Source organism: Schistocerca serialis, chromosome 3, assembly GCF_023864345.2.
Source record: "Schistocerca serialis cubense isolate TAMUIC-IGC-003099 chromosome 3, iqSchSeri2.2, whole genome shotgun sequence".
In the NCBI taxonomy this organism is placed as follows: Eukaryota; Metazoa; Arthropoda; class Insecta; order Orthoptera; family Acrididae; genus Schistocerca; species Schistocerca serialis.
The window spans coordinates 213,129,332-213,147,705 of NC_064640.1; the positions used below are offsets into that span (position 1 = coordinate 213,129,332).

An 18,374-nucleotide genomic window follows, 5' to 3' on the forward strand; every position below is an offset into this window, starting at 1 on the left:
TGCACTTTAAATACAGCTTGAGCCTATGGGACTGGCCGGTCATACAGGGTTGGTTGGGATTAAGGAACTCTATTGCGAAGTAATTGGCCCTTGTTCAGCGGGTAGTCTGGCATCAGCCAGAAATTTGAGTGAATTGTGGTAGTATGATGGGAGTGGTAAAATCGAAGCATCAAAAGTAACACTGATGCCAGAGGTGAGAAATAATTGCATGAGAGAGAAAAGTCATGAGCTGGGCCAGCCATCAGGACACAGGGCAGACGAGATCTCTCTAAGGCTCATCTGTGGTGAGAGGCACCTCACCAAAGACTGACACCCTTAACCAAATGCAAGGGTAAGACAATAACAGAACTACTACTCAGGTGGAGAGAAGATTCATAACAGTGAAAGCGAAAAGTCTAAAAATGTAGAACCAACAACAGTAAAACAGGATGAGAAAAATAATCACATGGGTAGGGTGTGGGTGCAGTTGTGTCCCCTGTGTCCCCTAGGGCTTTGCATGCAATGAAGGAGATGTCCTGCCATTAATCGCCCCACCATCGATCTGAAACAGTTACAGTGTTAAAGATGGGGATAGAGCCCCCTCTTTCAGACCCGAGGTACAATAAAAACCTGTTCAACTGTTCTTCCATCATCAGCTTGTATCCAGGATAAGGAATCATTAATGTCTCATATTCATCCTGAAAAAGTAAAATAGGGTGTGACAAGAAAAAGGACTCAGTGCATCTAAAAGTAAGTAAAAAACAGACTAAAAGAGGGATGACCCTTACCACAACTGGTCCAACTGCACCCCATAAGCATTTTAAGACATTAGATCTGAGACTAAAAACTACTTTATCGTAGGAAATGAAGAACCAGTTCAACTTTCTGTAAGTTGTCTGCTAACATTAGAGGCAAGGAGTCAGAAGGACCATATTTCGCAGAGAGAGCTAGGAGGAGGATGAGGCATTTTGCCAGGATGTAAGCTGTTGTATGTACAGCTTTGCAACCACAGCATGAGGGTGACTCGTTACACAAGATAAAACTAAATGTTAACCTATTATGACTGATGCAGAGGCAACATAAGATGATGGGTTCTTTCCAAGAGAAATGGAAGGAACAGTGTCATGCAGCCATAGCTTCCTCGATAGCAAAGAATGTACCCGAATTGGCAGCAGCCCTCCACATGATGTTCGTCCAGGACTGTTGGATAGTTTGTTTCTCTGATATCCACATAACTTGGGACACAGAGAAAGAAGTCAGCAGATAGTACATTTCATATCAGAGAGATGAGTACAAATATAAGATATCACAGGATGACAAGAGTAACATCAATCAGTAAACTGGAGACTCATTGAGTCACTACAAATTAAGCTGCAGGCAGGGGAGGTCTATTTAATAAAATGCTGTGCTCTGTCAATGGCTATCAGCTCCACCATGAAAACACTACATGTTCCTTGCAAAAAAAAAAAAAGTTCCTGACTGGTATAAGATGTAAAAGCATATCCCATCATATGCATGGCTTTGGAGCTGTCTGTGTAAATCAACTGTAGCACCCTGATACTAAAAAAGGGCTGAGAGGAACAGATACCGAAAGGTCATGGGGCAACTGATACTTTAGCTCTTTAATATAAATCAATTCTAATTTGTGGCCAGGGTACTAACCAAGATGGAAGGGAGAACAGTCTAAGGGAGGTAGGTGGAGGACCCGGCGAAGAGTCTCAAGGCGCATTCTAACTGGAAAACCCAGCCGAAGGTGGTTGTCGGGAGGTCAACACCCCTTGTATGAAAAAAGGAATTTGATAAGTCCGACAATTAGGAAACCATCATATGGTGATAGTGGAAGTCAGCAAGAGTTGTTACTGGCAGGATGGAGGATTTTAAATCCTGCTTCAGCGAGAAGACCACCTATGGGACTAGTGAAAAACGTGCCAATGGCCAGTCTTACTCCACAATGATCTACCGGGTCCCATAATTTCCAAACCAAAGGTGCTGCTGAGCCACAAACTGGGCAGCCATAGTCCAGTCATGATGAGATCAAGGCCTGGTAAATATGGAATTGGAGTAGAGTGATCAACATCCCAAGAGGTATGGGTGAGGAAGCAAAGAGAAAATATGGGGAGCAGCCAGGTCAGCTTCTTATCAAACAGGAGTCCCAAAAATCAAGTCCTAGCGAATCCCAAAATTCAAGAATCCAGCATAATTGTTGGGCTGCTGCCATTCAAAACAGTCTGCAGTGCATGTTGGTCAGGCTAGTCAGTTGTTAATTGTCGATGGACATTGCGTTTTTACATGGCTTAAGGATTGGGATGATGACAATATATTTCCACTTCGAATGGGAAACACCTTCTAGAAAAATACACCTAAGACTCTGAGGACCATCTGATCATGAATCAATTCAGGGCCTACAGCTGTATTGTGAGAAGTCAAGAGCTTGAAACAGTTCTTAGTCAGTGAACTGATCATTGTAAAATTCAAAGTTACAGGGGTACGGGACAGGGGGTGTCTTCAACTTGTGGTCAAATGGGGGAAAAAAAAAATCCTTAAGTTGGATATGAAAGGGAGTGGTGATCTGAGTCACAGTCAAAGAAACTATCCTCTTTGAAAATCTGAAAGAATGAAAAAAGTACTAGTCAATCTAATTTTCCCTGCTGAGTGTGAATCATGTGAATCTAAATGAAAGCAGCATTTATGTGCTACTTTTATACAGTGCACTATTGAGACCAAAATTAAACATCTATTTTTTTTTTTTTTTTTGATAAGACACATTTTATTTTTAAGATAAGTGCATTACTTTGCTCTACAGAATATAGATTCCTAAACAATGTATATCTAATAGGTATTTGCTCTACAGAATATGGATTCCTAAACAATGTATATCTAGTAGGTATTTGCTCTACAGACTATAGATTCCTAAATAATGTATATCTAATAGGTACTTGCTCTACAGACTATAGATTCCTAAATAATGTATATCTAATAGGTAACTTCAATTAAGGAACAATTTCTTCTACACGGTAACTACAAATATGAATGAATACTATTACTCCCAATACTCCCACAAGTACATATTATTGGAACAATTTGCAATTGCAAGTAATATATCATGAAATCTCTTATCGAGGCGCATATACAATGCAAGACCATTCCGCACTTCAGTCTGCACCTGTGAAGAGAAAATGATACAGAATTAAATTTCACAAACAGACAAAAACAGATGTCTCACCTACAATTACACTTTTACCCATCCAATTCAATCTCACTGCACAACTGCAAATACGAATTTCACTCTTCAGAGAGACGCATGCCACAGAGTGTCTATGCCACCTAGTGACTCTGTCCACAAAATGTTTCACTTCTAAATACACTGGACTCTTTTACTACAAAGTATATGTATATAATGGTTACTCCGAGTTGTTACACTTGCCACCACTTAAACACCCAGGGATATGGAATGAATGCTACATCCATGAGCCGAAATATGGCACTTTGCGGCTAAAATATTAATGTTCATCCCAGGTGTTCAATGCACTGTAATTATACTACTACTTTTGTGTACAGTCAGGGTCCTTCACTTGAGGTGGCCAATACAACTGGCCGCCCCTCAGAATTTTAAGTCCTGCCGTATGCACAATCTAGCAACACTGTAGGGTGCGGAAGTGTACGGGAGAAGTGCCATCACTCTTCACGTGGTGTTAAATTGCTGTATTTGCTCCTGGCCTAGTGGAAAGCGTCAAATAATGTAGATATTAAGTACCGAGTTTGAGTCCACTCCATTCATTAGATTTTTAAATTGCATTTCGGTTGGCTGCTAAAGTTATCAGTCTGGTAATTTGCTTCACTTTATGACCCACCTATAACATTAAAAATTTCCAGAAACTATTCCGCTAAACACTTCTTGGCTGCATCAAGTTCAAAACGGTTTATGTTCTTGAGTTTCCTCGCCCTACAGCAGCCGCCGGCCACCAGCTGTAGCCATATGCCACCAGGTGAATGCAGCGCAGAGCTACGAGTGTATTTATCAACTGCAATTTCCTTATTTGAAGTTCTAGTATTTATTTTGCAATTATGTATTGAATTTTGCATACTTGAAATTTATGAACACTGTTGCAGAGTAGTGAAATAGACATGCAAGTGGAAAATAGGTCTAACATTTGCAATATATTATTTGCTTTGGATTTAATACAGGGGTGCAGGCAGCAGAGGCACGTCAGAATCTTTGCGAGGCGACTGCCTTTATGAAAAGCGTGTCAGAAAAGGATTTTCTTCATTCAGGAAGTCTCGGTGGGAGACATGATGAACTGTAACCATTTAAGCATCATGCAGCATTTTCATTCAATAGGTAAGGTTCGAGAAGATGGGCATAGGAGTTGGGTTGTTTTGGGGGAGGAGACCAGACAGCAAGGTCATCGGTCTCATCGGATTAGGGAAGGATGTCAACCGTGCCCTTTCAAAGGAACCATCCCGGCATTTGCCTGGAGCGATCTAGGGAAATCACGGAAAACCTAAATCAGGATGGCCGGACGCGGGATTTGAACCGTCGTCCTCCCAAATGCGAGTCCAGCGTGTTAACCACTGCGCCACCTCGCTCGGTGGCATAGGAGTACTCCATGCTCTAGTTCAAAGCAGCAAAAATCAAAGCAGTGATTGTTACTGTAGTTTTGCTTGAATGTCGTCAGTTCATACACTGAACTTGTCTATGCAATATTGTTATAGTTGGTAAGTTATGATACCTTTATGTTAACTTTTTAAGAATAAATTAACAGCTCGGCTATAACAAGAGTCATATACTCAAGCAAAGATCAGTGTGAACATATTTTGAAACTGTTGGCGGAAAAAAGGTGTTGTGCACTAGCAGCTTTTTCCCAGGGGTGTGTCCATTACAGGTGGTATTTGTTGCCAACAGACACCTTCAGTTGCAATGTAAGAAAAAGACAGACAAAACTGCATTGGCGGTTCTTACCAATCAATAACATAGTCTCCTGATTTCAAAAACAAAACTATCCAGGAGATGTTTGGGAAATTCTCACGCACTTATTATTCTGATCATATGTTCTCAAATTTTTAACTTTGCCAGTCCTTATTGAAAAAAACCGTCAAGAAAATTTGTTTCCAGATGAAAATTCACTTCCAACCTGGTTTGATGACATTTTTAACTCAGAACCAGTAGTTTCCTACAGACGTGGAATTGCTAAACAATCTGATCACTATTTTAGACAATGTGGGAGTGTATATTATTGTTGATTGATTAATGTTTACTTTTGAGTCCAATAAATTAATGAAAAATGCTGTTATAGCATACACAGTACTAACACAAAGGAAATACAACTTATTATGAGAGCTTATGTCTCATAGACGTGGCTCTGAGGGTTGGAAGGAAAAAAAAGTACACACACACACACACACACACACACACACACACACACACACACACACACACACATTTTATATATATATCTGAGTTATACTGCCACTTCAGTAACTAGCTTTAGGGACTAGAGCATAATTACTTATTATACATAAGTGCATCAGTTGCAAATTAAATACAATAAAGTAATAACTATAACAATTATTTCTCTTTTTCTGTCTTAAGCACACTGAATACTGAATTCATTCACCAGACCAGATTCACATTTTTGGAGCATTCCATTGGTTATACTGTAAACATTATGAGTAGGCAACACATCTTTTGACCATTACACACTTTGAAAATATTTTTCTTAAGAATGCTGTTACTGGCAGTATTTACAAAAACAGAGGGACACAAATGAATAGATAACAATGCAGTATTGATTGCAAAGTGTGAATATCCACAGAAAGACTTCGTAATCTATGAATAGGGACAGGAAAAATTTGTTTAAACGATAACGCGATGAATAATGTGAATTTGATGGTTTTTAAGCAAATAACACGAATTCAGCAGTTTTTAAGGAAGTAACATGAATTCAGTGGTTTTTAAGGAAGTAATGCAAAATCTGTGGTTTTCAACAAAAGTTCTCGTAAGAAGTGTTGTAAAAGTAATTGTGTCAGTGACATATTCAATGTTGAAATGTTCCGTGTTCAACTATCGCACTAGTTTTTGCAGTCATGACGTCACTAGTGGCCTTTCGACTACTGACTTCCGCGAGCATGTACTAATGAACACTGTGTGAATTTCGATTATTTATTTCTTTTGTAGTGTATCTGCTGCAGTATGCCATTTCAAAGCAATGGTGCAACGAGAATCTATCACAGACACATCACCCTGCTCATCAAAAGGGTTAATAACGCAGCAACGATACTTGAGACAGTAGCTGAACGAGTAAGCCATAACGCAATGTATAGTTTCGAGATTCACGATACGAATGGATGTAGGTTTGTGTTCCACTGCACACTAATATATATTTTTTTCCATTGCAGCATCATCAACACAGTCTGGATCTTTTGTTATGTATCTAACACAAGTGTTTGGAAGGAGGTGGGTATGAACATGACCAACACCATTATCAAGCATTGAGCTTATGATTCAACCACTTTTTACAGTAAAAGTAAAGGAAAAAATCCAAAAGTGTAATACAAGTATGTTCTGCAATAAATGATGTTAACATTTCCGTCTGATTAGAGATTGAAGAATGAAATAAATATTTGGACATTTATTTCCGAATATGTGATGAGTTACGAATAGTTGGTGAGGCAGGTATCTTACAGGACACCATTAACTCCTGCGATGGAAACGAGCAGCTATAAAATTCATCTTTTTGGATTTCCAGCACACTGGATTAATAACAGGACAGCAACCTGTGTTAACCAGTTTGATGTAGAAAACAGCCAAAGTTGCAACATTCAGTTACTTTTGTTTAATTGAAGACTGATTTCATGTATCAGAATCCATTCTCAGATCATCCTAACAAAGAAAAAGGTGTACTATGTGATAGCATGCAAACGACGTTAATATTGTACAAGTTTGTGTTTAAGCCATTAATCACTGACAGGACAACTGCTTTGGATATACTCACTGCCAACCCTTGCGAATAAACAATATTGTGCGCAATACAAATAGCAATGAGGTATCCAAGGCTGAGAGCACATTTTTCTGCATGCATTAACTTATGAACACTTTAATTAATATCGATATGATTGTTTTCAAATTTCATTGAAATAAGGTTTGTTTAAGCAGTTACCAGACAGCTTGCTGCGCATGCGCAGTTGAAGTTTCGTAGAAGCAGTGCCTCTTCCTGCTTCTGGCTACTTGGAATGTGGCTGTTTGGTGCATAAACAGTGAGAGTAAGCAGCCAAAATCTACCCGGAAAAATTTTTCTGATGCTGTCGAGCTGCCAGATGCGCACATGCGCATAGCTGCCTGAGTTAGAGGGGGGGTACACTTCACTTGACTTGTGCTTTGTTTGTGGCGTGTTTTTCAGTCGTTTGGAAGCTATTGCAGTTCCCGTGTTAGGATACTCATTTTTATCATCTGCCTTTTTTTCCCATTATATTCTTACTCTCTAGACTCCGCTGCGAACACGTGTGTTCTGTGAAAATGCCGGAGCCTACAGTAACTGATAACGAAAGGATGTGAGAATTTGAAATTGATGGTTTATATGCTCCTTAAGTTAACAGTGTTTTGTACCAAAGTTTCATGAGAGACCTATCTTTGTTAGCTTGTTGCCTTATTCTCCTTAAAAAAAACCTTTTCAAATGTTTTCTAGTTTTTACTTCTCTGATGTAAGGATGAACTATGCTTATTTTGTTTGAGGATGGATTTCTGTTTTGTCTGCTTTTACACCACTTGTCCAGATCTTGGTAAAAACAGCTGAAAATGCAGTACATAAATGAGCCTTACTGTCAGTTGTACATATGTGTAAAAAAGAGACATAGAGAGAGAGAGAGAGAGAGAGAGAGAGAGAGAGAGAGAGAGAGAGAGAGAGAGACTATGTTAAAATTAAGTATTTTTGTATTAAAAGACTGTGTTATTGATAGGTTGCAGATACTTTATTGATGGCGCTTTTCACGCTTGTAGTGCGTCTTCAGATCATTCTTGAGCCACAGAGGTGGTCTCCACAGCTCAAGAACAATATGAAGAAGTGCAAAACCTGTCATCAATAAAATATCTGCACTGTACTATTATTTTCATTATTACCTTTGGTATTTAAATAATTATTTGTGTCAAAATTTTTTGTTAATTTTTCTCTACACTTGTCTCATGTTTCATGTATGTTAGGAATAGTTCCATTTTCAACATGGCATTGAAAAATGGTTAAATATGACAAAAATAGATAACTGACAATAGAATAAGCTTGCCAGAAAATAACACCGACAAATAACACCGAAAAGTGAAAAAAAAACCACACGATTTTGGACATATAACAACTCCGATTTTTCCATGTCCCTATCTATGAATAACAAATTTCCATATCAAGTAGTCTACTGTGCACAGAAACCATACGCCATATCCTAAAATGCAATCTTGGAAATGAGTGGAGAAAATTAAACCAGTTAAGACGAATGGAGAAGCAGTTGTCATGAGAACGAAGTACAAAGAATACAGAACACCAACAGTAATGTCAAGAATAAGTCATCTTTAAGCAAAACTGTCATTCAGGTTACAAATACTGACAGAATAACAAAAATCATCTAATTTTATGATTACAATATTACCACTTCTGATGCTTTGTCAATAAAAGTGAAAAGCATCTACATAGACAAGCTTTTTTACTTTTAGTATGCTCAAGACAGAGAGAACCCAAAATGACAACTGGTTCAACAAGCTGAGTGTCGCACTGAGATTCTATGCAACGTATGTGCTGACTGTTATTAATGTAGCCTTTGATGTTTTTATATTGACAGCACCACTAGTCTATCATAATATTCAGATTATAATTATTGAGTCAGAATGCAGTGGCGTAGATGGGCAGACAGTTGCAGAATTTGCCAAGACTATCCATATGTTGCTGATTCATAATTCAAACTAACACTATGTCAGATTATAGCCCAGACTTAATTTCTGCCTGTGAAGGAACTGCTCAACAATGGGTGAATAACATCCAAACATCCACACCCCACGCACAACACAGACCCATTACATGCTCTATTCTTGTATCTTTCTGTCAACAAGTTAATGTCTTTTGCAGCAGGCTATCACATCATTGTTGAGGTGAGAAACAAGTATGGTCTACCACACCATTGTTCATACCCACACCAAAACACCAGTTATGGAAGCCTCACAACTTAGGACAGTGAATGCAGATCTATACCTGCAGCATGATTCCTCGTCCCCAAAATATGGAAAGCAAAGAGCTTGCAATAGAAAAGCTCCATTCTCAGAGGTATAAGAACGATCTTCACTTATAATTTGATCTGGTCATTTCCATACCAGGTTCGTTGGTTTAAAAGAAGGGGGAGGGGGTGGGGGGGGGCACCAAACTGCGTGGTCATCGGTCCCTTGTTCCAAATAAAACAAAGCCTCAAGTGTGAGAATCAAACGTACGATACGTATAACACAGAACAGAAAGAAAGGAAACACCACAAGAAAGAAGGAAAGGCAACAAACACTAGAAGGAACAAAAGAGGACAAGAAAACAACAGAGAGAGACGCAAGAAACAGTTAGAAGAGAGGAAAACAAGAAAGCAGATTGTAGTGGCTAGCCGACCATGAAAATAAAAAGGAGAAGCCAACCACTCTGCAACACATTAAAATCTCCACCCTAAAGGCACTAGGGTGGAGGACACAGAGGGACAAAGGACATGCGGTAAAACTCAGATCGAATGATAAAACCCACCCTCACAGATAAAACGTAAAACAAAATCAGCTGAAGAGGCGTTGTCTGCTAAAATCAATGATAACAAGTCCGGCAACCGAAGATGAAGTTGCAGGGCAGCCAAAGAAGGACAGAGCAGAAGAATATGGGCCACTGTCAACCGGGCGCTGCACCAACACTGAGGCAGGTCTCCACAGCACAGAAGGTAGCCATGGGTCGCCCAAGCATGGCCAATGCGCAGCAGACAGAGAACCATGGAGTCCCTGCAAGAGGCCCTCATCGAGGACTTCCACACATTCATGGTCCCCTTACTGGCTAGCAGTTTGTTGTGTGTACTGAGATTTTGCCATTCCGTCTCCCAAAGCTGAAAAACATTGCGGCATAATAAAGAAACGCAGGTCAGTTGCGGGGAGGCTGATCTCCAAAAGCAGTTTCCGTGTAGCCTGTTTGGCCAGCCTGTTGACATTTCATTTCCTGGGATTCTGATGTGACGAGGGGTCCAGACAAACACCACTGAACGAATGGACCATTCCAGGGCATAGACAGTCTCCTGCATGGACACTACCAAAGGATGACGAGAGTAGCACTGGTCGATAGCTTTCAGGCTGCTCAAGGAGTCAGTACATAAAAGTAAGGACTCCCCAGGCCATGAACGAATATATTGAGTGCACGAGATATGGCCATCAGCTCTGTAGTGAATAGACCGCAGCCACCAGGTAAGGAATGCTGTTCAACATGGCCGCCGTGAACGTAGGCGAAGCCAATGCGACCATCACCCATCGAGCCATTGGTGTAAACCATTTCAGAGCCGCGGAACACGTCAAGAATCGAGCAGAAGTCAAAGAGGAGAGCCGCAGGGTTAATGGAGTCCTCAGGGCCTCATGAAGGGTCCAGGTGAAGCTTTGGCCTAGGACTACACCATGGAGGTGTATGTGAATCGACCTTGAGGAGAGGTGGTAAAGGCAAGGAGTCCAGTTCAGACAGAAGCGATCGCATGCGAACCGCAATCATTAGCCTTGACCTGGGCCGCCTATGCGGGAGGTGAACCGCCGTCGTTGGGAAAAGAAGACGGTACTTAGGAAGTTCAGGAGTGCTATGAATGTGCGCAGCATAACTGGCGAGCAGTTGTGCACGTCTGATCTCCAATGGAGGGACTCCAGCCTCCACCAGTACGCTGGTCACTGGACTCATCCTAAAAGCTCCTGTCACTAGACGAACTTCGCAGTGGTGCAACGGGTTGAGCAAACGCAACGCCAAGGGCACCGGCAAACCATAAATCACACTCCCATAGTCAAGGCGGGATTGAACAAGGGCTCTGTAGAGCTGCAGCAGTGTGGAGCGATCTGAACCCCATTTGGTTTTGCTGAGGCAGCAGAGGGCATTGAGATGCTGCCAAAATTTCTGTTTAAGCTGACAAAGATGAGGAAGCCAAGTGAAACAAGTGTCAAGAACCAGACCTAAGAATTGATATGTCTCCATGACATAGGCGGGTGCCAGGTTGAGATTCATTGGGAGAGTCCTTAGAAAATGTAGTCCATCAACAAAGGAGGTGGCTTACAAAACACTCATTCGACCTATAATTGAGTATTGTTCATCAGTGTTGGATTCGTACCAGGTCGGGTTGACAGAGGAGATAGAGAAGATACAAAGAAGAGTGGCGCGTTTCATCACAGGATTATTTGGTAAGCGTGATAGCGTTACGGAGATGTTTAGCAAACTCAAGCAACAGACTCTGCAAGAGAGGCGCTCTGCATCACGGTGTAGCTTGCTGTCCAGGTTTCGAGAGGGTGCGTTTCTGGATGAGGTATCGAATATATTGCTTCCCCCTACTTATACCTCCCAAGAAGATCACAAATGTAAAATAAGAGAGAGATTCGAGCACGCACAGAGGCTTTCTGGCAGTCGTTCTTCCCGTGAACCATATGCGACTGGAACAGGAAATGGAGGTAACGACAGTGGCATGTAAAGTACCCTCCGCCACACACTGTTGGGTGACTTGCGGAGAATAAACGTAGATGTAGATTATGGTAAAGTGCTGATTCTTGATGAACTGTACAACGCTGACGGAAATGCATGACACACGTCTTCACAGCTGAAAACTGGAAGCCATGAGCTATAGTCCATGACTGCGCCTTATGGATGGCTCCCTGTATGTGACGCTCATCAACACCAGTACTGGTGGAACAGTATGAAATGCACAAGTCGTCTGCATACAGAGAGGGTGAGATGGATGGCCCTACAGCTGTTGCTAGAGTGTTAATGGCCACTAAAAATAGAGACACGCTCAATACAGTCTCTGCGGGACCCCATTCTCCTGGATATGGGTGGGACTATGGGAGGCACCAACTTGGACATGGAAAGGACGGACTGACAGAAAATTTTGGAGAAAAATCTGAAGTGGGCCTCGGAGACCCCAATCATATAATGTGGCAAGGATATGGTGTCACCAGGTGGTGTCACATGCTTTTCGTAAATCAAAAAAGATGGCAACCAGGCGTTGGCACCTGGAAAGGCTGTTTCGATGGCAGACTCGAGGGACACAAGATTATCAGTGGTAGAGCAACCCTGGCAAAGCCACCCAGACATGGAGCCAGTAGGCCACGTGACTCCAGGACCAAACACAATCGCCAACATACCATATGTTCCAGTAGCTTGCAAAGAACATTGGTGAGGCTGAGGGGCCGATAGCTATCCACATCAAGCAGGTTTTTACCAGGTTTAAGCACCGGAATGACGGTGCTCTCCTGCCACTGTGATGGAAAGACGCCATCGCACCAGAGCCGATTGAAGATGACGAGGAGATGTCGCTTGTAGTCAGATGAGAGATGTTTAATCATCTGACTGTGGATCCGATCTGGCCCAGGAGCTTTGTCAGGGCAGTGTGCAAGGACACTGAGGAGCTCCCACTCTGTAAATGGGGCGTTATAGAGTTCACTGTGGCATGTAGCAAACGAAAGGACTTTCCTTTCCATCCACCGTTTGAGGGTGCGAAAGGCTGGGGGGTTAGTTCTCCGATGCACAGGCTCGAGCGTAGTGCTCAATAAAGTGCTCAGCAATTGTCTTTGCGTCGGTAGATAACATGCCATTTATGTGAACACCAGGAGCACCTGTTGTGGTCTGGCACCCAAAAACTCGTTAGATCTTTGCCCAGATTTGGGAAGGTGATATATGGCACCCAACGGTCGACACATATCTCTCCAAACACTCCTGCTTCCGTCTTTTAATAAGCTGGCGAACGTGGGCACAGAGCCGTTTAAAGGCTATGAGGTGCTCCAGCGAAGGGTGCCGCTTATGCCGCTGTAGAGCCCATCAGCACTTCTTAATTGCCACAGCGACTTCCGGCAACCACCAAAGGACCACCTTCTGCCTGGGGCACCCGATAGAGCGAGGAATCGCGTTTTCCACCAGAGTAATGATTGTTGTGGTTGCCTGCTCGTTACTGTGTGGGGGAGAGTCAACAGTGACTGCAGAAGTGAAAGTTTCTCAGTCTGCCTTGGTTAAAGCCCATGTGGGCAGCCGTCCGTGGGCCTGATGCCGGGGCTGTGACAGGAAGATGGGGAAGTGGTCACTACCATACAGGTCATCGTGTGCTCTCCAGTGAATAGATGGGAGAAGTCTTGGGCTGTGAATGGATAAATAAATGGCTGCGTAACTACCACGAGCCACACTGAAATGTGTGGCGGCCCCAGTATTTAAGAGGCAGAGGTCGAATTGAGACAGTTTTGACATCTCTGCCTCGGCCAGTAAGCACGGTGCCACCCCACAAGGGGTTAGGGGCATTAAAATCTCCCAAAAGGAGGAAAGGTTTAGGGAGTTGATCAATCAGTGCAGCTAATACATGCAGGGGTAGTGCACCATCTGGAGGAAGATATACATTGCAGACAGTTATTTCCTGCATCGTCTTTATTCTGACAGCCAAAGATTTAAGAGGGATTTGAAGGGGCACAGGTTCACTACAGACCGAGTTTATGACATAAATGCAAACTCCACCCGACACACTATTATAGTCACTACAGTTCCTGGAATATCCCTTACAGCCGCGGAGTGCAGGGGTCCACATTGCCGGGAACCAAGTCTCCTGGAGGGCGACGCAGAAAGCAGGTGTAAAGCTTAACAGTTGTCGTAGCTCAGTCATGCGGTGGGAAAAAACGCCGCAATTCCACTGGATGATGACATCATTGTGAGACTCAGAAGGCATGGAACATTCAATGACGCAGTTTATGCTTCAGAGTCACCTGCTGCCACCGACTTATTGCCTGAGCAGTCAATATCCATTCCGTCTGAGGCTCCGGTGGGATCTAGGTCCTCACCGGACGCCAGAACCTCTACCTAATCCTCAGACGCAAAGCTTGTAGGTAGCGGTGGTTTGGGTACCACCGCAGTGCCTTGGCTCTTGGGGGTCTTTTTGCTTTCTCTCGCTGCCCCCTTAGGTTTGTCCCACTGGGAGGGCTTCACTGATTCGGTCTCAGGAACTGAGGAGGACCATGAAGCCGTACGACCAGCTACCTGTGGTTGCTTCAACCACTGGCAGGTGTCAGCTGTGCCACTGGTAAGAACCTGGGAAGGGAGTGACCCAAGGGACCCCTTCCTAGCGAGAGGAGCTGAAGAAGTTGTTCGCTTCTCCGGCTTAGAAATGGGGACGGATGTCCCTGATGGTTGGGGGGTGTTTCTCCCAAAGCAGGTGGTGCAGGAGCAACAGGGAGGGTAGTGCCTTTCACGGTGAAGGGGGCAGGTGTAGTCTTACGGCTCGGAGAGCCGACTGGAATTCGCTGAACTAATAGGGCTGTCACTGTTGTTGTAGCGGCGTCCTAGGAGGAAGTTATTCACACAGGATTGAGTCATTCAAATTTTCTCTTAGCCTCAGTGTAGGTCAGTCGGTCCAGGGTCTTGTACGCCATGATTTTTCTTTCTTTCTGTAAGATCCTGCAGTCTGGCGAGCAAGGGGAATGATGCTCTTCGCAGTTAACACGGGTAGGAGGTGGGGCATATGGAGCATTGGGATGCGAAGGACGTCCACACTCTTGAAGTACACCGGGAAGACATATGGCCAAACTTCCAGCATTTAAAACACTGCATTAGGGGAGGGATATATGGCTCTACATCACAGCAGTAGACCATCACCTTGACCTTTTTGGGTAATGTGTCACGCTCGAAGGGCAAGATGAAGTCACCAGTGGCAATCTGAATATCCCTCGGACCCTGATGGACGCGTCAGATGAAGTGAACACCTCGTCGGTCTAAATTGGCGCGCAGCTCATTGTCAGACTGCAAAAGAAGATCCCTGTGGAAAATGAGACCCTGAACCATATTCAAGCTCTTATGGGGTGTGACGGAAACAGAAACATTCCCCAGCTTGTCGCAAGCAAGTAGTGCCCGTAACTGGGCAGAGGATGCTGTTTTGATCAAGACTGACCCAGAGTGCATTTTGGACAAGCCCTCCATCTCTTCAAACTTGTCCACTAAATTCTCAACAAAAAACTGAGGCTTTATCGACATGAACTATTCCCCATTAGCCCTCGAACAGACAAGGTACCACGGTGAATAAGCTCAACTGCTATCCTCAGCCTGGTGTTCCTCCCATGGTGTGGCCAGGGAGGGGAATGATTTGGGGTCATACTTTTGCGCATTGAATTGAGCCCTGGAACAATTAGAGACTGGTGGTGGTGGTTGGCCACCAGCAAGAGATTATGTACCAAGCTTCATTGCGTGTCATCCGCCCAGATGCCACCCACTCCTACCAAGGGCTCTCCCCACAGGCGCCACCCAGCCTCAGCAAAGGCCACCTGGCAGGATGACCATTGCCGGGAGTCCCGACGCCCCAGGGTGGCGGGCATCTACTCCTTGGCATACATGGGGAGTTAACGGCACAGACATCAGCAGAGCAATCCCTGTGTTGTCAGGGGGCTACAACCAACAGGGAACATTGCAGCCCCACCACAACAGACTGGCTACCGTGCTGGATATCAGATGCAAGGAAGTCCATGACATCGTCGGCGCACAAAGCGACACTGTATAGTGCATGGTGGAAAACACATCAAGGAATGTATCCTCGCCCAAGAGATTGAGAATGAGTGGGACTGCAATGGGACGATGAGAAAGTGGGCTAAAGATCTCAAGGCACAATGGACACGATGCACCATTTAAGGCACCCTTCCCCAATGGCTTGCTCTCCGTAAAAATTTTGAAATATGGAGGTCAAGCCCCACAGGGGACCATCACATAAATGCTGAAATGTGTGAGACCCCTTTTAGTCGCCTCTTACGACAGGCAGAAATCCCTCGGGTCTATTATTACCCCCGGACCTGCAGGGGGATCCATACCTCAAATTTATACACTTACTCTTGTCCATCGTCCCTGAAAGTTTGTATCATCATCATAGAATCATCCTGCAGGTATAAATCTCATTGCCACAAGTTATGAGACATTCACAGTGGGTGTGCTGGGCGGAGGGAAGGAGCGAGCATGAGCAATAGTGTGGTTGACCGTACCACCTGTTTCTCACCTCAGCAACAGGGTGACAGCCTGCTGCAAAAGAAATAAAACGTTAGCATAAAGATGCGGGCATAGGGCTGTGATTAATTTTTTTATAATGGGTCTGTGTTGTGTGGGTCGCAGGGATGTTGATGCTATTCATTCAATGTTGTGCAGTTATTTCACTGGAAAAACAAAATTTAGGTTACAATCTGGCGCAGTTTTAGCTTGGCATTACAAATCATCAACATACGGATAGTCTCTGCAATTTCTAGAACCTTCTGCCCATCTGTGTCATTCCATTACAACTCAGTAATTCTCATATGAATTTTGTGGCAGCCTAGAGGCATAGTTCATATGAAATGTTTGAGCTAAATTAACAGCATTCTGCACAGGTGCTGCATATAATCTCAGCACCCTGCCCAGCTTGGTGATTCTGTTGCTATTTTGGGTTCTCTCTGTTTTAGGCATACTGCACACCGAAAAGCTCTTCAACACAGGCACTTTTCAATTTTATTGACAATGCATCAGCAGCAGATATATTGTACTCATAACAAGTTTTTGATACTTGTCATTCTTTCACTATTTATAGATTGAGTAAAAGTTTTGACAGACTATGACTTATTCTAGACATTACAGTCAGCATTTTATTTTGTTTGTTTCACACACTGGTAAGAACTGCTTCTCCTTGTGTGTTAGCAACAGCTCGACTCGATAGTGGACTAGCGGACTGCATACATTAGGTAGCTTCATTTTCAACAGATTTTCGAGGCCACATTTTCTGTTTCCTGCACAGCAGCCTTTCTTGATTTGTAACTTTATGTTGTTCATGGCTTTACAAAGTCTCCTGTGGATGTGCATGCATTGGAATTGGTTCTTTGTTGTTGTCTCTTTATTAGTGTGGTTCTATTTTGGGGATAGTGCCAATGACAGCAAAATCAAGAAACATGTTTTCTGAGTATATAATAATAACAAAGATGCTCTGCCAACTCATAATGTTTACAATATAACCATTGGAGATGCGCAAAAATGTGAATAGCTTCTGGTGAACGATGTTTTCAGTTTTCAGTAGGTTTAAGACAAACAAACATAGATAATTATGACAATTATTGTTTTATGAGATTTAGTTTGCAGTCAGTGCACCTGATTATTATTAGTAACTATGCCCAAGTCTGTAAACCTAGCTACTGAAATGTGAAGAAGACACTTTGACATATCCTTTGGGTATTCCAGCATTCAGCAGCTGCCGCCTTCGAGACCCAGCCTACTCCACGAATACACTGACTTTTATTCTTTCTGCTAGCAGTATAACTGAATCTTGGCAACAACACAGGCTATGTTTAACAAATCTGTGACCGATGAGTTACTTCCTGGTTAGCACATAATTACCCAGCTAACTTCACTTAATATATTCTTACAGTTTCCATTGAATAAGCTCAGTGATTTTCACAAAAGGTGTGAAATAAGATTATTAATTAATGATTTCAAGTCCAGGAAAGTTGTTCCCTGCAAAATTGCAACTGTTTCATCTTTTATATTGCAATTTCTCTGTCCACTGGGATAACAAGGGAGAGGGAAATAATGTAATTTTTCACTAGCTCTGAAGGAATATGGTCGCCTGTAAAATGAAGGCTGCTTTTGCCTTCTGGTTCCAGTCTCACTGAAGACCAGATTTTTGGCCATTTTGTGGCAGAGCTACAAGCAGCCGGATCGAAAATCAATAACGGACTGTTACATCTTTTGTTTATGAAATGCCACATTTTCATACTACTTGAGAATGACCCAGGACAGCAAGTATACATAGACCTCTTTGAAGTTAAGAGTGAGTAGTATCTTACAAACTCGTGCCAATATAGGCACATTCTAGTTACAGAAGCCTTTAGTTCTATTAAGATAGACTTTCGTCATAAGGTTATTGTGGTATGCTGTACGTCATCTGTATTAACACGGTGCATATTTTAATAGTGATTTCCATTGGTTTGTTGAACACAACAGGAAACATCAGAGAGAGAGAGAGAGAGAGAGAGAGAGAGAGAGAGAGAGAGAGAGAGAGAGAGAGAGATCAATCAACAACAATATACTGTCTCACATTATCTCAGTCTGACTGTGCTTGGGTACTTTACTGATTCCATGGCTGTAGAAACTTATTGGATCTGAGTTAAAGAGGTCATCTAACCACACTGGAAGTACATT

General features: G+C 43.0%; 1 protein-coding gene across 4 annotated transcripts in view; it reads right to left on the reverse strand.

Moving 5' to 3' along the window:
• Positions 1-2,759: 2,759 nt before the first annotated feature.
• LOC126469935 (uncharacterized) overlaps positions 2,760-18,374 on the reverse strand; it is a 126,358-nt gene continuing 110,743 nt past the window's right edge. Inside the window, exons 10-11 of one of the 4 annotated variants that reach the window (XR_007586096.1) lie at positions 2,960-3,142; positions 2,769-2,911 (exon numbers count right to left, since the gene is read on the reverse strand). Coding sequence is in view for 3 of the 4 variants with exons in the window: in XM_050097335.1 (XP_049953292.1) it covers positions 3,020-3,142 (123 nt within the window). In the remaining variant the exon portion in view is untranslated. Of the gene's footprint in view, positions 3,143-18,374 lie in introns of all 4 variants that reach the window. The other 3 variants (XM_050097335.1, XM_050097334.1, XM_050097336.1) reach the window with 3 other exon arrangements.